Source organism: Neopelma chrysocephalum, unplaced genomic scaffold (assembly GCF_003984885.1).
Source record: "Neopelma chrysocephalum unplaced genomic scaffold, ASM398488v2 Primary Assembly neopelma1_23, whole genome shotgun sequence".
NCBI lineage: Eukaryota > Metazoa > Chordata > Aves > Passeriformes > Pipridae > Neopelma > Neopelma chrysocephalum.
In genome coordinates this window covers 102,310-128,217 of record NW_020897691.1, presented here as the reverse complement: position 1 = coordinate 128,217, position 25,908 = coordinate 102,310, and the positions used below count along the sequence as shown (strand labels likewise).

The following is a 25,908-nucleotide window of genomic DNA, read 5'->3' as shown; positions in this document are numbered from 1 at the left end:
AGATATTAGTGGGGTGTGGAGGGGAGGGAGGTTTGTGCCTCTCTAAGGCACACCTTTAAAGGATACATGAAAGAGAAGGACACATAGTACAGCAAGAGGTCAGTAATGCATTCTGCCTTTTTGGGTCTCTTTTGTGTTTTGTTTCAGTTTTTTAAACAGCACATGATCTGGGGTGCCACTAGGCAGCATGTTAGGGGGGACATTATGACAGCTCCACATGGGGTAAGATTCCATTGCTTACTAAAATTGATCCACTCTCTTGATAATCAGAAAACAAGCTCAACTACCCTCTACAGAGGCAATAACAGCATTACCCATCACATGGTTCCCCCATTAGCCTTCAGTTCTTGCAGTAATCCCTTCTGCGGATTACTGCCCCACAAAAAACCATTACCTTAAGATGCCAGGCACATTCTCTTTTAAAACTATATTTCATTTTGCTCACAAACGTGACTGTTCTTGCATTATTTTAACCTAGTTTCCACTACACATACAAAATGTAACTAATTACAATTGACCAATACTCTCCCCCTTACAACTTACTGCTTAGCAACACACCTACCTCACCAGAATTGTTACCAGTTTTTTTGTAATTTTGTTACCACAGGACAGCTGCAGAATACATGATGTCAAGTCATTTCACTGCGCAAACTACTCTGAGGACAAATAGTCCAGAATTGCAAAACCAAAGCTAAATAAAAGCTCTGTCTTTCTCTATGGCATACTAACAATTTATTATTTTCTTTTCATCTGATATGTATAACAACCATGAAGAAAAAATATCTTTTAACTAGAAATGACACTGAATTGACTCTGGCAGAAGTTAAGACAGAACTCCTGTAACATTCAACTCCCTTAAAATCCCTACTCATATAAGGTATCTGCCGGCAGAAAGAAAAACAGCTGGCAAAGTCTTTTTTTATCAAATAAATCTTACCTCACACAAGTGAGTCACATGACCACCTAACTGGTCCACTATACTCTGTATGCTTTAAATTAATTCTGAGCCAGCAAAACCATTTCACAGAAAATTCTATGATCACTGGAGTGATCACATAAGGATGAATAATGTAAAACATACTCAGTTATTCACAGCAGCCACAGCTGATATATATGGATTTTGTGCACAGCCTGTTACAACTGAACATGGAAGACTACAATACCACCTCATATTTTCTTAATAAAATCCACAATTTTGTTTTTTTGAAGTCTCAGGTCACTTGTTATTCATTCCATATAGCAACAGCATATGTAAATTTTATATCCCATATCATATATTCAAAATGGAGGAAGTGTTTTAAAGTAGAATCTGCATAGCTTTTTCAGAGCCTGACTCAATCTTCATAATATCAGTTCTTCATAGTCATTTTGTTTCTCATTAGCAAATTCATTTCTTAGCTGGCAGAATAATCATCAAATGCATCAAGCATTAATAGCCAGAACAAGCAAGTAATTACGCCTTAGATAAGTACAGAGTTTTAGATTATAGCCAGTATCTACAGAAGTAGCTTTAAACACTTCAGCAGTGTAAGAGGCTGGTTCCCGATTTAAAACCTCAAAAACTGAGTATCTTCTAGTCACAGAGTGACCCATATTCATTGTTCACATTCTGCTAGACAATTCCCAATAAAACAGATCAATCATTTGAAGATAACTTTGCATTTCAACGTTGAATATGCCTCCTCATCTGCCAGAAAGATAACCATATTAGTATCCTCCTGGACAAAATGTCCAGCACACAGCTAGATAAACACATCATGTGGTGAGTGAGCAATTGGCTCATGAGTTGAGCGCAGAGGGTAACAGTGAATGGGGGAACATCAGACTGACCTGTCACTAGTGGGGTTCCACAGGGCTCCATCTTAGGCCCTGTGCTCTTCAACATCCTCATAAATGATTTGGGTGCAGGACTGGAGGGGATATTAAGCAAGTTTGCAGATGACACAAAACTCGGAGGAGCTGTTGAATCCCTCGAAGGCAGGGAGGCCCTGCAGAGAGACTTCAACAAATCAGAGAACTGGGCAATCACCAACCATATGAAGTTCAAGAAGGGAAAGTGCCAGATTCTGCATCTGGGATGGGGCAACCAGATGTACATCCAGACTGGGGAATGAGATGCTGGAAAGCAGTGCCATGGAATGGGACCTGGGGGCCCTGATTGAATATGAGTCAGCAGTGTCCTGGCAGCCAGGAGGGCCAACCATGTCCTGGGGGCATCAGCCAAAGCATCACCAGCTGGTTGAGGGAGAGGATTGTCCCGCTCTGCTCTGCACTGTGAGGCTTTACCTTGAATATTGTGTGCAGTTTTGGTCACTGCAATATAAGAAAGATATTAAGCTATTAGAGAGTGTCCAAAGGAGGGCAATGAAGATGGTGAAGGGCCTTGAGGGGAAGCCGTATGAGGAGCGGCTGAGGTCACTTGGTCTGTGAGAAGAGGAGACTGAGGGGAGACCTCATTGCTGTCTAAAACTTCCTTGTGAGGGGAAGAGGAGAGACAGACACTGATCTCTTCTCTGTGGTGACCAGTGACAGGACCTGAGGGATTGACCTGAAATTGCATCAGGGGAGGTTTAGGTTGGATATTAGAAAAAGGTTCTTCACCCAGAGGGTGGTTGGGTGCTGGAACAGGTTCCCCAGGGAAGTGGTCACAGCACCAAGCCTGACAAAGTTCAAGAAGTGTTTGGATGATACTCTCAGGCATGTGGTGTGACTCTTGGGGATGGCCCTGTGCACAGCTGAGTTGGACTCGACGATCCTTGTGGGTCCCTTCCAACTTCACATATTCTGTGATTCTGTGATAAGTATTGAGGGTACATCCGGGGGAGAACCTGTAGATTAAAGCCAGTGTGTCTGAATACAAGGAACTAACCCCATCTTACACAATCAGGATGATTGGACTCCCTCCTCATCCTTCTGTTTTGAAATTTCTGCTTCTTTCTCAGTTGGGTTGTGTTTTTTGGAGTAATCCTGCAGAGTTAATCTCCAGAAAAATGTCATCCATCCAGTGTCATAGGATGGGATCAAACATGAGGAAGGAGCAAAGGTATTTAAACATAAATGCATCAACAATAATGAAGACAAATTTATCAAAATCTTCACTTGCTATTAGAAAAGAAAAAAATGGGAAGGCATATCTGAAGATATAAATCGTCTCTTCTATTACTGAAAACTTCTCAGCATTATGCTATTTAATACACCAGTACTCAGAGAAACAGTCTAAATAATGTCTTTTGGTACCAAGAGGGATTCGCATTTTGTATCAAAAATGTTATACAGAATAGTTCACAAAAGTAGGGGGGAAAAAAAACAAAACACCGCTAAAAAAAAAAAAAGGCAAAACAAGTACACATTTCTTGTACATACACTGTATATAAATCAGGCTTTAAAATTCAAACTTGATTTTCTAAACAAAATTCAAATTCATAGTCTAAGTTTTAACCAGACGTAACTTTAGCAAATTAATTATTTAAAAATCCTACAGACCTGAAAAATGATGCAGGCTTACTCTTTTAGGTCTTCTGCAAATAATAGAGGAAGAATTCAAGAGGGAAAAGAAAAACATTAAAGGGGTTAAATAAAAAAGCAACTCCAAAATATATGGAGATCTAAAGCATTCATTTTTCTTGTGCTAGGCACGTGAAATGCACATTTCACTAGTGCTGAACAGATGTTCTGAGTTCTCATGTACTCTTGAATTTTGTAATTCACCACAGTGTCTTACAGAAATGAAATGGCAAGAGTAAGCACTCATTTCCTGAAACTTGTGTTCAAATACTGATAAGGTTACAAATGAAATGAAATAGTTCAATCCTACAAGACAACCCATCTCCTGCACCTTATGTCTAATGTCTATTCACTTCAACTGGAGTGGATACACCTAAACACCTCCTACAGTCAAACTTTACGTTCACTGAGAAAAGAGAGCTACAAACCTAACGCTCACTGAGAAATCTGTTTGCAACTGCAAAAACATCAGTCTAATTTAAAATTTCAGATTAGCTGAAGCACATGGAAGGCACCAATCAAAATTAGTGCTGAAGAGCGCCAGCTCCTATTCTCTTGGAAAGATATACACAAGTGTACTCCAGCTGACTGGAAAACAAAACCAAACTATCATGAAGCCAGAGTTAATTTAATTTTGGTGGGTTTCACTTGGCTTTTCTTGCTGCTGGCCATTTTGCAAGCGGATAGACAGACTTAATTTGTAATTTCTCCTTTTTTTTTTTTAACTTATCTACACAAATAGATAAATTCAACATCTGTCAAGAAAAATAAGGTTGTCTAAGTGTAAGGTTCTACAGCCTAACTAAACACGGTTTCTGTGTCTGGCTCTGATCTTTTCAATGAGCATCTTTTCGGTGAAACTGAGCATGCAATTAAAAAACCTGAGGTCACTACTGAGTCTCTTTAGATACATTAGCTTTTCAAAGGTTTAGAATTTAAAGGAGCTTATGGAGAATGTAAGTCAAATGTAATTAACAATTGTTGCTTAGGTAAAAAGAAATCAAACCGAATAGTGGTTTTGTCTGATATAGGGAAGTAATTTTTTCCTGGATAATTCTTGTGTTAGGTTAATTCTAGAAACAAACTGAAGTTATTGTAAGTTATGTTTTCTCCAGACATATTTTTAATTCTCCACACTAAAAAAAAAACAAACAAAACAAAACAAAACACAATACACTAAAAAAACAAAACAAGAAGAAAAAAAAAAAATACAGACACCACCAAACACCACTACCACTCCCAATCAAAAATATATCCACACACCAATTAGGCATTTTCCTGCTTACATGAGCAATTATGTATTTTAGTAAGGCTTTTTTTTTTTTAATTTCAGCATCATTTCTCATTATAAAAAAAAATTCCATTATTTCTGTTTTTCTTACTTTACTCAGGCTTTGCTGACTACATTCTCACATTAAAACCAAACGAACAACCTCAACCAAAAAAAACAGACAGAAAACAACCTCTCTTCACATGTAAAACATTAAGTGTTGGAAAATAATCATACCAAAAAGCCAGTCGTAAAATAAAAGCATGCCTCCTCCTATTCTCACACCACATGAATCAGCAGACACTACCATATTTTCTGTGGTGAAATTTCCTTTTTCCATTCATAAATCTTATATAGTTTCAGATGAATGTACTGTAAAGCAGTACAAAAAAGAATGTTTTTAATCATGCCTATCACAATCATGTTCATTCACTTCTTCGAACTACATCGATCCTCTTGGATGTTCAATCCCTGGGCTGCTACTACCTGTGCGCAAAACATCATCCTGGAAAATTTCTTCATCTTTTTGGAAAACAACTTTCTTTACATGACAAACCAGGACACACCAGCCCTCCCTATGGAAACATTCTGGCCCTGGAATGCCCCAAAAAAGAAAGCTGCAGGTAGTCTTGGTCACTGGTGAAGCCCTGACACTTGCTGCAGAATTCAAGCAGGAATTTCCTTGTGAAAGGAAACCACAGTTTTTCCTGAAGATAGTTATGGCCAGGATCTGTTTGTAGCATGTAATCCACAAACAACGTGGAGCACCAGGTCTCCACACAGAGCATGCAGCAACACCTACCTTAGCATCACCTACATCCCACTCTTTGGGTGTTTAAAGCAAAGCACAAGAGTAGCAGCTGCACTGACATCCCCCAACCCCACAGCATAATTAAGTGGCTCACAGTCTTTCAGCCTGAGGAGGAGGGACATTTGCTTTCAAATAAGTCTACTGCTGAAACAGGCTGAGGAATTAGACTGCATCACTGGAAAACATCGCTCTTCATGGACAGTTCTGTAGGAACTGCAATCACATCAACATAAAGTGTTTATGCTTATGGTACACATTTGAGAGTCAACTTTCTGTCAACTAGGCTTTGTCAACACACAGTTATGCAAAATATGAAAAAAAAACTAATAAAAAGCAAGAAAAAATTGTCCAAATGGTTTTAATTTTTTCCAGTAACCACTATGACATTTTTTAAATGGAATAAAATATAATTTTTATATGAAGGGTTCCTCCAAAAGCCTGATATTGAAGCCAATACTGTAAAACTCATTAAGTAACAGATCTATTTGATGGTCTACCACCACCATATTACCTTGCAGTACAGAGTGTCAGCAGTAACTACTGCTCTAATATAACTTGTTTCCTCAAATGCAAACCATATTTATGTGTTAAATACACCCTCAGTAACTTTAAAAAAAAATCAAGAAGAAGGAATTAATGCATTTTTTAAATTAATTTAATCTAAAACTGGTTGGGAAATAACTTTGCAGAAATAAGAACTAGATTAAAGACTGTTAAAACATTATTTATTTATTTCAGCTACAAGGTAAGTTTAAGAGAACATAATTCTTCCATTTAAAATTCATCCAGAAATTTTTATTGCATAAGCAGCACATATGTGCATAAAAAGAAAACACACCTGAACACAAAAAATGCACTTTTGGAAATTACAAATTCTAGGAGTCATACAAGCTGAAAAAAATTAAAACCTTTTCCTGTCTTTATTAGAAATTCTGATAGAAGATAACTGCAGGAATGAGTCCACAGAGATTTTTTTGTTCCTTACTGTGAACTCACATCCCCAACAGCAGTAAGCAAGATGTACATATGTCAAGGACAGACTTTATTTCATAGGTACAAACCTGGGAAAAATTGGAGGTCATTCATTTTCACCAATCAGAATGCATACTACAGACTCATGACAAGATAAAGACAAAACACCTGCTGTATTAAAAGCTACTAAAAATTTGTGGCAAAATTGGAAGCATTTCAAAGCTGAGAAAAGTTTTGCTTGCAGAATGGGGCAGGATGGCAGAGGAAAATTTCTGTTCTGGAGTCCTGGGGGAAAGCACAGCCTGGAATGACATTCTTAAACCTACAACCACCGATTAAACATTGTCTTAAGGCAAAAATTCTACACAATGAGCTTATGCATGCATTGCAGTTTGTAGCTAAGTTATTATCTGCAATAAACTGATAACTATTCATTAACTTCTAAGCATAAGAGACAACTGGCAAGCTATTTCATGCCTCAAAGAATTTACAGCAAAAGGGAGAGAGGTAAACACACAGTGCAGGTGACTTTGTATCTGGAAAATAAAATGAACATTTAAAAATGCCGTTACCTTCCAGCTGTAAAATAGATCAACACTGACATGTCCCAACAAATGCAGATTTTAAAGCCAATACTGAATCTTTATGTGCTATAAGCAGAAAAGCAATTCAATTAATAACAAACAGTTATTAGGACTTTTTAATGGAAATTAATTTTATTATTAAGGCCTATAAGAAAAAGTACCAAATACGTGCTTTGCAAGCAGCCCTAACTACAAGGGTCATAAAATAGTATGTGTACTACAGTTACGGCCTGTAAGACTCCATGGGGGGAGGTTAAAAAGAAGATATGAAAATTAAAAATTAATAAGTCTACAGTACAGTTGTTCTGAACAGACGTATTCCTAAAGACACAACTACCAAGGCAATCTCTAAAGGCGAGATCTTTGGCTCCATAATCATTTCTGAAGCACTTGGGAGTTCTGTGAATTATTTCATCTGCCTCAAAGCAGATTAGGGGAAGGAACACTGCAGAAGTGACCGGAGCCCTACATCAGCTCCCCCCAGCAGAAAGCCAAACATACTGTATTCTGTGCATACCAAACACTGACATTGCTGAGAGCTACCTGTTCAAAGACAAAATATGTCCTTTAATAATTCAACTCCTCCTGAGACTCAGAAACAAGATAAGAGGCTAAAAACAACTTTGAAGCAGGATATTCAGAATTGCAGGTAACATCCGTGTTCACTGGTATGGACTGTGATACTTGTGCGCTCTTCTACCACCAGGCAGCATATCCAGCCTTGAGCCAGGATGCAAACAGCCACAGGCTCTCCAGTCACGTGTTTAGCACTGGTGCTTTCATCTCACTGCTCTCCTGACCAAATAATAAAGACAAAACTTTCTACTGTCCAGCTCAAAATCCAGTACCCTCCACACCAGTTTGCTTACAAGATGCCTACAGACCTTTTCAATTAAAAAATCCCGTCCACTTAAAACATTTCTACACTCTCCTTAAGATGCTTTCCAACTTCAGGAAATTCAAATCTTGTACAGAAAATATGAATCTCTTCCCAGTTCTGTATTTTCCTCTTCATTCTTTTAAATGTTCCCATAAATGACATAGAGAGCCACAGCCTTGTAACTTTCCAGGGAAAACTAGGACTGCAAGTCTCACCTTTCCAAATCTCCCTGAGATTTTTATACATACATGCAAAAATCAGAAAGCATATTTCATAACTCTTCATACCATACATACATTGTTAACTTCAGCTTCCATCTGCTAAATTCTTTGATTTGGTAATCGATTTATATCACAGTATCCTCCACAGAAGACCAGTACTTGAAAAAAACTGTCATGTTCTTCCTTTATGATCAGTTTTTCCCAGAAATATTTAATATCCCTTCTTCTAAGAACAGATCTCCAGGTTACATCTCCTGAGTCCATCTCAGGTAAACAATTTTTCACACTGATATTTTCTTTAGTCTGTTGTAATTCACATTCCACTGGCCCCTTTTCTGCTCCTTGTATGGTATCAGTTAAGATGCTTTTTTTCACACGTACACTTTTTTCTTGGCCCAAGGACAAGGAAGTTTCACAGCTTTTGAAAAAGTTTTGCATGGCAAAGCTTTCAGCTCTGACAGAATTAGGATGTATTTTAGGAAATTTAAACAGCCATGTTAATTCTAAGTATACATATAAACCTGTTGGTGTTGAACTTTTTCCTAGTAGTACTATTAAATTTATAGCACATATGCTTTCTGCTGCCAATAATCACTTTTAAGATATTCCATTGGGTTAAGGTCAAATATTGCCCTTAAGATGATATAAAAACACATAATTAAGATATTTTCTATTTTACATGCTATCAACAACTACTAAATATATGTCTGAATGCAATAAACTTCAAATCTGTCTCAAATAGGTAATCAAGGAAAGACCTTATTAAATTTAACAGACAAAAGAAGGACTCTAATCCTCCAATTATATATCTGAACTACATCTGTTGTGCTTCTCATACATGCATTAAAATATACACATCAGCTGAGAATATCTTCAGTTTTATACACGAGCAAGACAAATTAAAAAGAGGTGAGCACTACCATTTTTTGATTGGATTGACCCCTTGCCCCAAGTTGTGTTCAAAGACTGTCCATGAAGGCTTCATCTGGTGGCAGAGAGGGAGAAAAATGACAACTGGTCCTTACAAGTGAGAAACCTTACAAGTCTCTTCAGATAAAAACATAAGTAAAGTGACAAGTATTATTTCTAGAAATGCATTGAATACCACCAGAAGGGTAAATGTTTCCTGAAATACTGAATAATACAAGCACCATCAAAATAAAATCATGACAAATTCAATAACTTCCTACTCAATGAAAAATTAGTTGAATATCTAATTCAGCACACACATACCACATTCCACAAATTTATTTATTATCCTAAATTCCATAAGGGGCATTAATTCAGCACAAGTGAATCCAGCCTGTGTCATATTTTATATACATGCAACAGGATTCTCATGTCAGTCCACTTTTCAGTAGAAAGGTGAATCCAGTAAAACAACCCCACACCAAAATTTTCATGAAGTCTTTAGAGGGGTCTAATTGTTTTGCATACAATGCTCAGCAAGTCTGCATTCCTTAAGGAGTTTCAGTAAAAACCTAATTTAAGTAGGTTTGACTTATCAGAACACAGAATAAAGCACTAACCACATAAAACAGTCAGTGTAATTTAATCAAAGTGACTGCCAAAGCAGCAAAGGCTATTAAATGGCAGCAAAACCCATATATAAGCAACATACAGGCTGACCACAAGTCTAGTAAAATACTAGGTATCCATTAGAAGTGGAAAGATTAACTTGTTTCCGCAATTGGGTTGCTAACCAAGAGCCTTTTTAACTTTCCCACTGTCATTTATGCCTGATCTGTCACTCTTCTTACTGCTCATCAGCACAATTCATCTACTGTCTTAGCCACAGAAAAGGACATTTTTAGAGAAAGAGATACAATCATCTGCTTATTTTGTGGAATAAAACCAAAACTTAAAAAAAGCCCCAAAAAACATAATACTGCAAAAGATTTTATCAAAGATAAAATACATTTTGTTGCTTTATCTGTTTTACACCTGATGTCATATTGAGTGGATTACTGCATAGCCTTTTTTTCCTGGGGCAAAGACTTCAGATAAATTAATCACCACATGTTGAGTTTCATACAGTGTTTCAAGATATTGTTTCCATGGCTATTCCATCTGCTGTACAGTTATTTTAACTACTAAGATTGTTTTAATGTGACAAGAGGATAAAATTCATAAATAGTTGAGTAGCCAGTCTCATTTGCTAAAACAACACAGACACTTATGAACTTAAATCTCTGAAGTGATTTTCTGTCCCACTACAATTTTTCTTCTTAATCTTTCAGTCTGCTTTTGCTTTTTGAGAAATCTCAACTAAGATACTTTCAACAGCTGGAGGACTTGGAGTCAATGCACCACAGAAATCAAAGCCAGCTACACAAAGGACAGACTCACATCAACTTTCACCCAATGCTTAAAATAACTGTATCCAGAGTTTGATCAAAAAAACTCAATCTTTTTTTTCAGAGGAAATTAAACTGTATGCACTAGTCTGGAACAAGCTTTTTCATTCCATACAATATTCAATAAAGATTTCTAACACAATGATCTGCAAAGTGGTACTTGAATTTATTTCTCACAGACAAGGTACCTAGAAATGGAGGAGATAAAATTTAAGAGATATACTTTTATGCACAGCAAGTCTTCCTTGGTACACCACTTATCTCAGAAGGAGTTGAAAGCTCTGTTTCTGTGATGGAAAATAGCAGTCAGGTCACAGCAAGAAGAGGTCTTATAGTTTATCTTGCCAGGGAGAAGTAGTACTTAAAACAAAGAAACAGCAACAACAACAAAAACACCTGAAAACAACAGTCCAGTTTGAACCTTTATATTACAGTGAGCTGCTTTCAAGCTTTTCTTGACAAATAAATAAAAACAAGTTTCTGCCCAGAGAAGCCCAAAATACACTGAATAAAGATTTTACACACATAGGAAACATACATAGTTTATTTCATCCTCAACATTTCCTGAGACAAGTCTCTCCTCTGAGGACAATGATTCACCAAACATCTTGTCTCAACTTCTCTCTCCCCATTCTACCTTCCCACTACCAAGAATGCCATCACCACAGATGTTGTCTTTTCAGGTCATCAGTGCACACTCCTAGCAGTTGAATGAGTCATTTGAATTAAATTGTATGAATGAGCCATATTTGTGTGAATTGTAAGATAGGGTTTTTAGTTGATAAGACTGTTTTCACTCCCTCTTGTTTCTTGATGATGATCTTTTATTCATTTTCTGCATTTCTATATCACAACCGCTCCTAATCACAGCCTCAAAAGTAGTCCTTCTCAACACACTTGCAGGCTTTTTTCCTTTGAATGCTTAAACCTGATTATATAGGTAGCACAAAAACACTACATGAATGCCTGGGGGAAGCCTTCCCCAAGTGAAGCCAGAAGTTGTGTTTCCTACCTACTGACTCCAAGATCAGGTACTCACTGCCCAAGAAGATAATTTAAAAAAATTTTCAGTCTTCAATTTCATTTAGGCTTGAGCAACCAAGCTAATAGCATAACAAGCCCTAAGGTGAAGGCAGCTAGTAGCTAAGATGATAAACAGGAAAGGTAAATATTGCATGAATAGGGGATTATAGCTTGAGTCAGCATAGGAATTACTGGTGTTCAACCAATTGTGCCACTTGGTGCCAACCCTACAATCATCAGGACACCTCTGGGAATGATACAAAACTTTAACTTGGCCTCTAAAGAAAATCTCCCATGCAGCCACAGAGGTGCTGTGAGAATTGTGACTGCAGCAATTAAGTGCAAATCTCAAAATAAGTAAAATCAATGTCAAATATTAAGTCAGAAAAGTCAAGACGTTCCCTCTGTAACCAAGAACTTAATCAAAGAGAAAACATCTTCTTTGTAGTAAGAAACACTTGCAAATCCCTTCCAACTCAGGATATTCTATGATTCTGTGACAAATGTCTGCAGTGAAGCAAATGCTAGAAAATACTTCTGGGGAAGTAAAATATGGCCAAAACACAACTTAGTAAAGGAATGAATGTAGGGCCTGATGGCCCAGGACTAGGCTGGACAAGGCAAAAAATATCGTCCTCCACACTAACAAGCCAGTCAATCCTGCACACCTGAAAGCCCTGCTTCTCCTAAAGACACCCAGAAGACCTCAGAAATCCCCCTAACTGTCCTTTTAAGACTTCATTTTTAGCTACAGCAGACTAAAGGCCAGCTACTACCAGAAGGCAAAGCCCTGATCATGCAACCTGGACCCACCCCTTCAATGGCACTTCAGCTCCTTTCTTCTCCCAGCAATAAGTTGATTCAAGCGCATGAAGATTTTTATATTTTGATGAAGTATGTTTTCTGCCAGTTTATCTCTCTGCACCAGTATATCATGGGTCATATGAGAAGTGCCGAAGGAGAAGCAGAAGGTGAATGCAGGAAGGAGGGCAAGGACTTGGGAGAGCAGTAAGATTACCTACCCTTTCAGCAGCTCCTAGCTGACACATTGGGTAAGTTGTCATGCAGATCCATACCCCACTTCCAAACATGAAGACGTGTGGCAGAGAGACATGCAGAAAATTCTATTGGCCTCCTCCGTATAATTTTGGATAATTCAAAACAGCTGTTGCAACTGGTTCTGAAGAAGACTAGGTTCTTCAAGAGAAAACAGCATCATTCTATACACGATACAGCCAAAAGTACAGTGGCTTTTGAGTATAGCCACAATGGAAGCAATCGCTAACAATTAATGAATTCCAATGCCTATGGACAAGACATCATTAACACTTTCTAAAGAATTAAAACAATAAATGCAGCGTAAAACTTTGAGCAACTTACACATAATTAAAAACTCTCTATGGGAGATATCTGAAACTAATTGTGTCATTACATTAGCTAGAAGTTACCCGTATTTTAATAACTCATGTTTTCCCTTGTAGTGCTAATTATAACTTTGTACTTGCACAATTACAATTTACCCTAAGAAAATGCATACTAAAGACAGTCCAATTCACAAACTTGTTTTCATGGTTTTATCAATAACCACAAGCAAAGAATATTTATGCAGAGCATATTAATATTTTTAAACATTAATATTATGGACTGCACTATGCGGAACAGAAATATATCAGGTGTGTACTGCAGATATACAGTAAAGCCTAAATTGAGTAGAATCTTCAAGATCACTACAACTTAAATTGTCAATCACAGCTTGACAGGACAACATTTTCGACATAATACCTTTCAAATTACAGAGCAGTATGAGCATGAAAATTGTAAACACAAAACCACAACAATGTAGTAGCTTTAGGGCTCTTTAAAGCATGGCTAAACTTAAATTTTCATTTTCCATAAATGACAGGCATGGCAATAAAAACTCTTAACCTGGGAGAATTTATTTTTAACAATGCCTCTCCCTTTTCTGTTTTTCCGATTATTAACAGGAGCAGAGCCAGGTTGGCAGCTGAAGAAATGAACAACAGTCTCAAGACCACAAGATAGCGGAGCAAGGGAAGAAGGAGATAAGCAGTGACCCAGACCTTACCTAAAGCAAAACCAGAGCATTCAAAGCAGTAACGAGGCACTGAGCGAAGACCGAAATATTGTGCAATGGAAAGAAGGGTTTATAGCAAACAGAATCTCAATTACACTCCCAAAACAAGTCTCCAAGATAACCAAACTGTTGGTCAAAAACACCTACCAAGGGATATTCCTAACAGCAACACAGGAAAATTCTGACCACCCTAAAGGGTGCTGTGAGGGAGATAAACTAAATCAATGGGCAGATTAAGACAACTTGTTGTGAATGCCATCCTGAATGCCAGAGTTCCCTTTTCTCTACCTTCAACCTGATTCTGAACAGAAGGAAAGGGAGACGGAGTGTGTAAGCGGAATTTCTGCTACAGGCCTTCTCTAAATGAGATACTGCAGGAAAGCAGAGTCTATGGTCTATTTTCTTCACTCTTGCAGATTTTCCTGGCAGCATGGGACAGTAGCCTGAAAACCACTTCTATGGCTCCGGTTGGCACGAGGGTAGAAAAAAGCATTTCTGTTCTGCTTTTTGTAAAGTACTTCAGCACTGTGGTGGTAAGATGATGTGGGGGAGTGAAAGTCTCTTCTCAGGAAAATGCTACCTTTTTTTAGGCTATTAGTCATTCAGCTACAGACAGAAACATTTCTGTTGGTGGTGATGTGCAATTTCTGAGGTCTTGGGAAACATTCTCACAAATTTACATAGAACCTGAAATTATGATACTTTGTATAGCACATCTCACATACAATTTCGTTTCACATCCTTGGCTCCTATTTCACACTAAATCACTTATATTAAGAGACAGTGCTGCAATTGCACTCCTACCTGTCAGAATGCTGCATCAAGTGACAGCATATAATTCCCAGGATTATCCTACCTTGGAAGCACAAAACATACCTGCTCCTAATACTCATCCTGTTTCCACACTGCAATGGACCACTAATAAGATATTTTTTTATATTCCTGTACTTCATAAGAGGTTATACAGCTTGAAAACTACTGAAAATCTGTGTAGGACTTTGACTCTCGCTGAAGGAACATGAAACATGCTATACTTCTCATCTCTTAAAAATGTTATTGACTTACTGACATGGCACCAAGTCATGTTTTAATTAATTTGTGTGGCAAGAATTATTTTTTAGATATGTTTGAGGAATTTTTAAAACCTTGCTATTCCATTGTATAAACAATCATGAAACCACAATACTCTAGAGGGAAAAAACCCCTTTCTATACAAGCAAACTATAAAACACGGATTTTGTTCTCTATCTAAAAAAAATATAATAATTATCTTCTTTTGATGAGAATTGATGGAAAGTTAAAAAAAAAAATCAAAGCATGTATCATCAAATACTAGTTTTCCATATTTTAGAATTCCAGTAGAACAAAATACAAAATACAAGTATAATAGGAGCACCTAGAGCAACAACACAGGATATTTTCAAGAAACTAGCATAGGTTTAAAGCTATTTCTGTATTAACAAGAAACAGAAGTATTTATCAGATATAAATTAAGAGATTGTGTATATTTTATAATCTTGTGCATTACTGGAAGTCTCATAGAGGCTAACCTTCAATCCACAAAAAGAAAGAGCATCCCTTAGCTCGCACCTAATCACACAGCAAAACTGGAAGCAGCAGAACTCTGGTGCTCTGATACAAGAGAGATGTTCTCTTTGGTGCTTAAGGAAGCATTTTAGGTTTACTGGTGAACGACAGCACCTTCATGGAGAAACTCCCATTGTTACAGAGCCAAAATAAGGAGCTCCTCTTCTCTCTCGACCTCCCTATTGCAGTGTGAAAGGGGTACACTTGAAGACTAGTTGTCCTCAGGCAAAACCACACTACTCCAAGCCAGGGTCACAGTGGTACGAAGGATCACACAATCACAACCATCCTCCTTGACACGTGCTCTTTCTGAATCAAACCCTGCTTCTCTCTACTTAAAATATTCCATACCATGGTTATAACTTAACAGTATTTTTGTACCTTCAGGATGCCATTAACTTAGGCACTCCAAACTTTAACAATGGTACGCCAACTTTTAAGATAATGATAATAACAAGTGAAACGTTATTATTAATTACTATTTAAAACAATAATGATAAATTAACTAGCAGCTAACTTAAGAGTGTGTCAATGCTGAAGACACAGTCCTGAATGTAAAGGTGTTTCCGTTTAGCTATTTTTAAGTCAGATGAAATAAAGTAAGGAGCATACAATCGCTGCCCTGTGTTTAGCACTTTGTAATCACCCAACTATTTGGTCAATTCTTGGTTATATTTCCCATACTGCAATAATGTCTGCTGCCACATCTAGCTTACCACCACTCCCAGTTTAAATGGTTTTCCTCTTTCTAAATATGTTTAGAAAACTTGTAGTCATTCAAAAACACATTCCTACTTCCTCTTAATCTGTTACCAGAGTCTGAACCTCTGACCTTACCCAAATAAGAAACACTTATGGCTTTTATTTCATAGTCTATACATAATGTTGTTCATTACCTATTCTCAAATATTCACTTTTCTTAAGTGTTTCTTTCCTTTAAAGGTATAAGTGGTATAGCATTTTGAAATATACTAGCGTGACCTCTTTTTCCTACTTTCTCTGAGACTCAGATTCTAGAAAGTTTGTTGGTTTGCTCCTAATTATCAACCAGGACTTAAATTTTCTTGCACTGGATTCCTATAACTACAGCCCATCACAAAAATGTTCTGTGAAAAGCAAGGCATAATTGACTTTCACCTCATTTTGACTCCCATCTAAAACAGACTGGATATATTTTCAATTCAAAATCTGAAAGTCAGACCAAGCAGTACCATCACTACCATGTACCCTGCAGAAAACTCAATCAGTGGGGATTAATGGCCAATAGAACATTGAGTATGCAGAAGAAGAGAACTGCCAGGCACTAAGATGCTACTTCTGCATTCACTTATCAGACAAAGCACATCTTTACAGGCCATGTAAAGATTTAACAAGCTGAGCAAACTGAGCAACACCACCAGGTAAAGCAAACAGCCTGATAAATCAGCATATGCAAGCAAACTTTGCAATGTTAAACTGTCCACCATTAAAAGTCAATACTGATTTCAGACTATTTTGTTACATCAAGAAGTAACTCACTATATCCAGATTTTAATGGAACTTCTAATCTGATCACCTATACAAAAGCAAATTCTAATACACTACAAAATTTTTTTTAAAAGTGAAATTAAAAATAGTACCAATTAAAGGCAGAAAAATGGATAAGTCTTTCCTTTAACCTTAAAATTTTGCCTAGAAAGTTGAGAATATCACTATTTCCTGATTTATTCTGGAATCTTCTATAATCTCATGTAACATTAACAGAAGAGCTCTAAACATATAATCAACTCTAGTGTTTGCAGTTAATTTGCTTTTTTAAGGAAATAAAAAAAAAATTCAGTCATCACACTCAGCTGACAATGCAAACTGCAAGCCTGGTTTTCTGACCCAGGGAAGACAATAGAGACTATAATCAAGAATGAAATCAATAATCACCTGGATTAATAAAATCTACAAACACAGAGCAAGCACAGCTCCCACAAAAGGACAGCCTACTTTTCTAACTTGCCCAAATTCTATGAAAGTGTCAACTCACAAACAAATAAAAGGAGCCCACTGAACATAATGTAATTGTGAAAATGCCTAATCAAGCTAAATTGTCAAGGACTGGAAGAAAGGTCATTTTATAGCCTGAGAGCTGGGTAAAGGATAGGGAAGAAAAACTAAGGTACCATAGTTGCTTTCCAGAACAGAGAAGGGTGATGGAAGCCTCTGGGGATCACTGGCAGTTAGATTTATTCACCACTTTTATCAATTTACAACAGAATGGAAAGTACAGCCAAACCCCCTAAATTTGTAAACAGAACAGCTTGCTTTACCCCTCAGTACCACTACATAAACCTGTACTGAGCTGTACTGCCATTGACCCCACGTTAAAGAGGTATTAAAGCATGGAAGAAGCTGTATGGAAAATTTTTAGTTAATAGGAGAGGAAGAATCTTTTCTGTTGCTTTCCCCAGTAAATTGTTGGGAAAAGATGCTGGACATTCAAATCTTGTCAGACTTCCACAAAGCAAAACCAGCATGCTTCCAGAAAGGTGCTGACCCGAACACTACAGATACCCTTGCAAAATTGTACCATCATGCAACACAATGTTATGTGTTCTCTCAAGGTACTGCTTCCATAGAAATACACACTGTCAACAAACACTCTTCTTCTTTATCAAAATTTGTATTTCAGAGCAAATCTTTACTATGTATCCTACTTCAGGATAGTATTTGTTTAATTGCTAAAGGAATATAATTCAAACAGCTATGCTATCATATTAAATCAGCTATAGCAGAGTATTTTAGCCCAGCCTTGTATAGAAAACAACAAGAACCTCTTCATTGGAAAATATATTTTCTATTTATATACATTTGAAGAAGAAATCACAGAAGGGGAGACAGTTACAAAAATCTACCATCTGATCTGCATATAACATAAACCTAGTAACACTGACCAAAAATTTTAATTTCACTATGAAAACAGTTCCAATAAGGTAAGGAAGGGTTGTTAGTTTTTCTACCATTAGATGCTTTAACTATACATATATATATACATATACATATATATAAACATTTCAGTATTTTAAATCCATAAAACATTCACTTTAACTGAGGTAAGACAAAGCAGAACTTCTGCACTATCTGAGCTTTCCTCTCTGAAACAGAGCAGCAAACTGCCCCCAACAGCCATCCTTACCCTGCTTTGATACCTCAGACCCTTGCTGTAAGACTCAGCCAAGGTCATAGAGAAAGTCAACACTGTAATAAGCCTGTGACCCCAAATCCTGGTGAGACCTTGCTGCCTCTCAGCAAGCTGTCCAGAAAGAAAATATTCTGCACATCATTACCTATCTTCTGCCTCACTCAGCACTTGTCACAGAGTCAAAAGCTGCATCAAACAACATTTACTACTACATGCTGACAGACAAAAGCAAGTTTAGAATTACACTTCATAGTGTAAAGCCTCAAACATTAATTGTATATATAATAAGATTGCTAAAATGCTAAATCAATGTCAAGAACGAGACTTTTTTTTTTTTAATTTGCGTTCCTGTACTGCCACCTAAAGATCAGATTGAAAAACAGGAAAAGTAGTGGACTTTTATCTGTAGTCCTGAAAATGAGCAGTAATGATTTTTCTGATACCTCGTTTTGAATGAAGATCACTCCAGATTCAACCAGATCAAAACCAGATTCATGAAAAAGTTCGATTCCACATTCCAGTTTAGCAGTACTTCACCATTTTTCTAATTTCCATCCATTAAAAAAATAAAAAAAAAAATTGAGATCTGTGTACTAATCATGTATGAATTTATGTATCACTTACTAATTTAACAAAGCCCACTCAATAAAAAGCCACTGCCTTTAAGAAAGTCCCCTTGGATAGTCTTATCTATAAACTCTGTCTACCCACAGCATATTTTACAAAGGAAGATGATTAGTGGAAAAATATTTTTAACTTCCTTATTTAACTTTTTAAATTTAGTTATATGACTATTTAGGAAAGAAAAGAATGGATAACCTTTCATGATATAACAAGTTGGTAACACTACTATTTCTCCCAACAAAACATGCCCTGGTTATGCATCTACATCCAAACACTTCAGATTCGTTTTTATTCCACCTGTTGCTGCACTCAACCCACCTTCCAAAGCCTGCAGCCTCTCACAACTTTAAACTGAAAAGATACAGACAGCCGTCATCCCGAAGGACTCTGATGTCACCAGTCAAACTTCATAAATATATTAGCTAAAAATCTGGTTTTGACTTTGGTGTTTGCTTGGGGTTTGTTTGAGTATGCTGAGGCGAGATGCAAGCGTAATCTGGAATACACCATCAAACTTTTCTCTGAGAAAATGAGGACATGTTATCTTAAACCAGAAGCTAAGATGTCCTGAGAGAAAAAGGACACAGAGCAAATCACTGTGATTGTTTCAACAAACAAAACTTAAAGTATTTTCAAAATAAAATAAACCATAAACAAACAAACAAAAAGCTAGCAGTATTGGATTTTCTCCTCTTCATTTCTTGGCAATTATACATGGGTTTGGATAACCTACCAATATTTTCCAGGTCTTAATACACAGATCTACGAACAAGTCATCACAATCTGGCTTGCTGGGAAATTGCTAAAGGTTAGAAAACAGGTTTGCTTGTTTGTTTCTAAACAAACATAGAAAGATTATGTGAGTTTGTCAGTTTCCACCTGTAAGGATGTGGGGGAAAACGGAAGGTGTTTATTTAACGCATGTCTCAAAACCATGTGCTCCTTAAACGGGATAAATCTGCGCGGTAGACAGGAAGCTCAATGCCTATTTCATGAAGGCTGGCGCCTCGTCACCTCTGCGAAAGCCAAGGGCAGAGCTCCGTTTTGTCCCCGCCGGGCTCAGGAACACCTAAGGGAAAACTGGAGCCTACAGGTACCGCCAGCCCAACAGGAAAACACCTCGGCGCAGCGGCACCGCACCGAGCCATGCCGGCACTGCCGGCTCCGACCAGCCCGGGAAACTCCCACCAAATTCCGAGCGTCCGGGAAGAGGCGAATGCGCAAAAAAGCGTTTAAAAAAAGCGTCCCAACTTAAAGGAGCGGCAGGAAGCAGCAAGTCGCGCCCCTCAGCCCCGGCGGCACCTGGCCGCCGAGACCCGGCACAGCCGCCTCCTCCTCCCCAGGAGAGAGACCCCCAGCCCGCACAGCACAGCCAGATCCTCTCCGGGGAACAGACCCCCATCCCACGGCGCACTGCACAACCCTGCCCCGCCTCAGCGGAAGGGGCGGCGCTGCCCAGGCGGGGCGGGGGGGAGGACGGCCGTGCTGTCCCGCCGGTACCTGCGCAAGCAGCGTTCGCATAGGCTGCCCAGCTGCTCCTTTGTGAGGACGTAGGCGAAGGGCTCGGCGCTGTAGAGCAGCTCGCCGGGCCGCACCCGCCGGCGGGAGCGGAGGCCGCTACCCTTGCCCGGGCTTGGGAACCGCTCCAGCACCGCCGACTCCATCCTTCCGCGCGCGCCGCCACGGGGAGAGAGGAGCGCGGGCGGCCCCGCCCGTCGGCACGTGACGCGGTGCTGCCACCGCCATCTTAAGTCAGGGCCAAGGCCGGGTGGGACTGCTGAGGTTGAGCTGAGGTTTTTCGTACTCCTGTGTCGGGGCACAGGACTGGGCAGGACAGCTGCACTGAAGGGCCGTGCGGCAGAGGGCGGCCCTTTGCCCGAAGAGGGGGTCAGTAATACATTTAACAGAATCCCAGAATGGGTAAGGTTGGAAGGGACCACAGTGGGTTATCTGGTCTAGCAGGGTTAGCCTAGACCACATTGTACAGGTTTGTGTACAGACAGTTCTTGAATATCTCCAGTGAGGGAGACTCCACAACCTCTCTGGACAATCTGTTCCAGTGCTCAGTCACCCACACAGTAAAGTTCTTCCTCATGTTCAGGTGTAGCTTCCTGTGCATCAATTTCTGCCTATTGTCTCTTGTCCTATTGCTTGGCCCCACCGAGAAGAGCCTGGCTCCATCCTCTTGGCACTCTCCCTTCAGATATTTATACACATTAGTGAGGTCCCCTCTTAGCCATTTCTTCTTAAGGCTGAAGAAGCCCAGCTCTCTTAGCCTTTCCTCATAAGAGAATTTCAATTAACACATCACCCTGTGATGCCAACTGCAGTGGCTATCAGTGTTTCCATGGCCAACTACAAATAGTATTCTGGAGTTTCTTCAGTTGCTGTAGGACTTTGTGGGTTGGTTGGTTTGTTTTTAAAGGGAATGAGTCACGAAATGTATAATTGTAAATCTTGTTAAGCACAATACAGGAAGCCCTTGTGACGTAGACACCTAACAGCTGCTGCAGGTCAGCCTCAGAAGGAATCTGAAGCGATAGGAAGTCCCAGCAGCCACATTAACCTTGTCCAGCACCATTCCTGATTAATTCCTGTACCCACCCAGCTTCAATGCTGACATGGAAGTGAGAAAAAAAACATGAATGAGGACACATGGAGGTTGCATCCCCACAGCTTTGTATGTAATAGAGGGAACTTCTCCACGTCCTACTCAGCCCCAGCCCAGGCCCACGTCCCCCAAGGGGCTGCAGGCAATCAGAGGGCCCCTCAAGCCAGGCAGCTGATGCATGTTAATGCAACAACTCTTCTTCACCCTTCAATGTACTGCAAAGGGAAAATCATACTATTTTTGTATTGACACATAAGGGTTTCTCAGTGAGTTTTCTTCACTGATGCAACATTGAAACCAGCATAAGAGTCAGATCTGAGGCAGGGGCTTCATCATGTGTATACCCATTTGTTGCAAATTATACACCTTTCAGTTCATTATCTTGATCAAAATATTAAACAGTTTGGTTCACAAAGAAAAAGATATGAAAATGATTCTGTCAAAAAACACCCCAAAATAGGACATTTTATTTATGAACTAGCATCTGGATGTATTTCTGGATCTTGTTGTGATCTGAATACGAAGAAGTATGGCTGGGCCAGAAACTGCTGGGTACCTAATCTCTGGCAGTGTTTGTCACTGACAATGCACCCCATACACCTAATTACTTCTTGGCAGAGCCATCGGTTAGACAGACCAGATAAACGACAAGGGGAAAAGAAAAACACTTTCAGGATTAACTAAGACAACTAATCTGAAATGTTGATGCTCAAAGCCCATGAGATGATAACTTCTTTCTCTGTGAGTCTACATAGCTTTTGTTCATTTATGAGATTACACACTGTGATGCAAATTGACTTAGTCTGGTTTTCCTCATTATGCCTATAGAGGGAGGTAGGGCTTGTGTTTTGGAAAAGGCAGTTGAGTCATCCTGTCAAAGCACAAGGACAAGAAGACCTAACAGTTCTGCAAAACAGGTGTGCATTGCTAAAACACACTCAAGTTTTGTTCTCAGCAATGATTATTTCAGTTTGCAATTGTTTCCCTCCAAGTTGCAACAAAGTAATCAGGAATGACAGTATAAATATCCAAAATACTGCTATTGGGAAGAATCAAGTCACAAGATTTTCACAGAAAAATTTGTTTTAACATTCACTTAAATGCTGCAATGATGTAATTCATTACCAAACGAACTGACAGCAATCTGGCTGTCAATGAAATCATTATGCACATTATTATGTTTATCTTTAGCCCTCCTAGCAAATTTTTAGAAAGTGTTCAATTACAGTGGTGGTGTGAGATTCTCAAGAATTATCCTTAACAGTTATTAAAATATTAGATGATTACCTCTGTCTTTGGCTTGTATGCTTTACTCCTTCACCTATGTGATCTTCTGCATTTCCCTGCCTATGCTGTTTTATCAAGTTTCTAAGCAGACATTGCCCAAAACCTGTGACAAAAACAAACCCAGTAACAACAGAAGGTAACATCTGTACTTATTAGTGCATAAATTTAAGAAATGAATAGTCAAACAATATGCAAAAAGCATGAACTTAAAGTCCTACCTATGAACTGCAAAAGGTGCACTCAGGGAAGAGCTAATATGAATATACATTACCAGAAGTAATTTTCATTATTTTCTTAGTTTTCTATGTCAGGTTTTCTCACTCACATGTCCCATAACACAACAAGTTCTCGGAAAGTACAGAAACATATCTGAGGGAATGACAGTCTACTGTCTCTCTCACACACAAACAAAATGAAAACCACAACCTTGAAAAGCCCAGCTACTCTAGCAAAACCAAAGTATGAATAGCTGAAGGGACTTCCATCAGTTTGGCATAAGTAAAATAAGTCACAGAAGCCCAAGATCAGCTTTTAGCTGACATTGCATTTCAAGTGATGCAAAAGCGTAATTGTAGTAATAGAGTTTTTTTAGTATGGGTAAGCTTTTAACACATCATAAACATTTTCATTGCAGTGTTGGATATTTTGACTTCTGTACAAAGAGCTGATTCTGGATATCTACATCTACATGGTATGGGCTGGTCTGCCTAGGAGGGCCATTCAACACAGTCTTTAAGCAATGGTGATCAGTGGAATGCCCAATTTGGATGTTTTTGGAAACATCAATGAGAGTTTTCTGAAAAGCATAATGATACTCAGGCTATATATTCCAATAAGTGGTTATTTAGCCCCTGACTATATGTAGTTGAAGTTATTCCCTGTTATCAGTATGGTGTTTTTATATGACCAAGTCATACACTGGACCTAAACAGGTCAGACTTCTCAACAGCTATTTGAAATGCATGACACATTCTGGACAGAAGCAGCTCTCAAGGCATGTAATGAGGGCACTTCTGTGGAAAATACCACTTAATTGTGCCTGATGCTGCTGAATTAGTCAAACTTCCTTACAGCCAGGAGACACTGTAGTGGAAGTTGAGCTCTTCTATCTCAAGACAGGATGTTTTACAACATGAATTTAGAGAAACAATTGCAATAATTAAATAATTCACATTCTGCTCTTTAGTCATAAAAGTGCAATAGCCATTCCAAACAACACAGAATGGGAATTTTTCTGGGAGAAAAATATGGCTCAAAACACAAAATGTTAAATTTTGGATTGTACAAAATCTGTGTTACTAATGGCCTAGAATAGCTATAAAGTGGTTTATAATAATATAATAAATAATGGCCAGTCTTCGCGAATGAAGATTTTGGGAAAGGTCTTTTACCTTTCCAGCCTGCGCAATGGATTTTTTTAGGTGAGACACAGCCTGCGCTGAACTGAGCCCACCCTTTAATCCTAAGGTTCATCTGCCGGGGCCAAGCAATCTTGGACAATGGCAGTGAGGTCCTCAGGACATAGGTTTGTTTAGAGTGTCCTTCTCATAGATGGATGGCCTCACAGGGCTAACGGGCCCCATCTGCCCGGGGGACCGAGGAATTGAACCGGGGTCGCAGCAGTGAGAGTCCTGCATGCTAACCACTAGGCCACCAGGGGTCCCATAAAGTGGTTTAAAACAGCTATCAAATAATGAATTGAAATCTTGTAAGCACAGAGGAATCTTTTATGAGCACATGTCTCTTGAAGCAGTCTCTTCACTTTCAGTGTTGGTGTGCTAATAAAAATTGATTCTAGAATGTAAAATTAAAAATCACTGCAGAAGCATTTTAAGCACAAAGTCATAATAAATTTCACTCACAGCAACAGATTTTATCTGTTGATTTTTTTTTACTAGGAATTTTACAAAACCATTCTACTGTTATTTGCATCTTCCCTGCCTCAATTTCCTTCAAACGACAGAAGCACGCTTACACAGTTCTTAGCTGTTTTACCTATTTGGGGTCTTATCAATAGAATCAACTACATCAAGGGTTGAAGACTTGCTTACATTATGAGTAATTGACTGTTTCATTTGGTGTTTCTTAACTACTCCTAATTTCCCTTGGGCTTCATATGCTTGCTGCATGTTGCGTTCTATCAGCTGGGGACAGCCAGCGTGCCTAATTTTAGCAGTGACGATAAAACAGCCCACACAGGGAAAGATGCAGTAGCTGTTGAGAAAGGATACAATGTAAGTGAATAAACATCTCCCACTGACTTCTTGTTCTTTCTGGAAAAGTTACTTGTTATTTCCATTTTCTCAATGGTTACAGAAGAAAGGTACAGGTTTGCTAATTAAAGGCTTGCAAAGCTCAGGTTGGAATTTTCAATCTGCAGCCCCACAGATTGCGTTCAGCCTGACAAAACAATTAATTTAACATGTTTCTCAGGAAGCCTCAGGTTCTTCCTGTCGCACTTGAATGTCTTAAACTACACCACACGCTCTGTTTCTCAAGTTTTATGTTGATATTTCTATCAACATTATCATTATTACCTGCAAGACTGAGCTCTAATTATTAAAATGCTCAATGCTGAACAGGTCTAGTAGCCAGTATATACACATTCCGCCTTAACAACCCCTTACAACTGCATCTACTACGTTAATTACTACAAGGTCACAAACCCTTCCTCTGGATCAAAAGTGAACTGACAATAGAATTCAACTTGACTGATCTTCTAATTCCAAATTTCTTATTGGCAAAATTTCTTATTAACTGGGCAGCACCATAAGGACCAAGTTTACTTCTGTTTCTATTTGTGTTTGTTATGATTTTAATATAGTTAATAGTAAAAAAATTAGGCAATTGCCATCACAGTCATGTAATTTTCTTTCACAGGCAGATGGATGGTACAAATGATGAGCACCATTG

At 38.6% G+C, this 25,908-nt stretch overlaps 1 protein-coding gene across 1 annotated transcript in view; it reads right to left on the bottom strand.

Annotated features, from left to right (window-relative positions):
- SMYD3 (SET and MYND domain containing 3) overlaps positions 1–20,788 on the bottom strand; it is a 402,948-nt gene extending 382,160 nt beyond the window's left edge. Inside the window, exon 1 of the mRNA XM_027683730.1 lies at positions 20,598–20,788. Coding sequence (XP_027539531.1) covers positions 20,598–20,761 — 164 coding nt within the window. The 5' untranslated portion in view covers positions 20,762–20,788. The remainder of the gene's footprint in view (positions 1–20,597) is intronic.
- Positions 20,789–25,908: the final 5,120 nt, after the last annotated feature.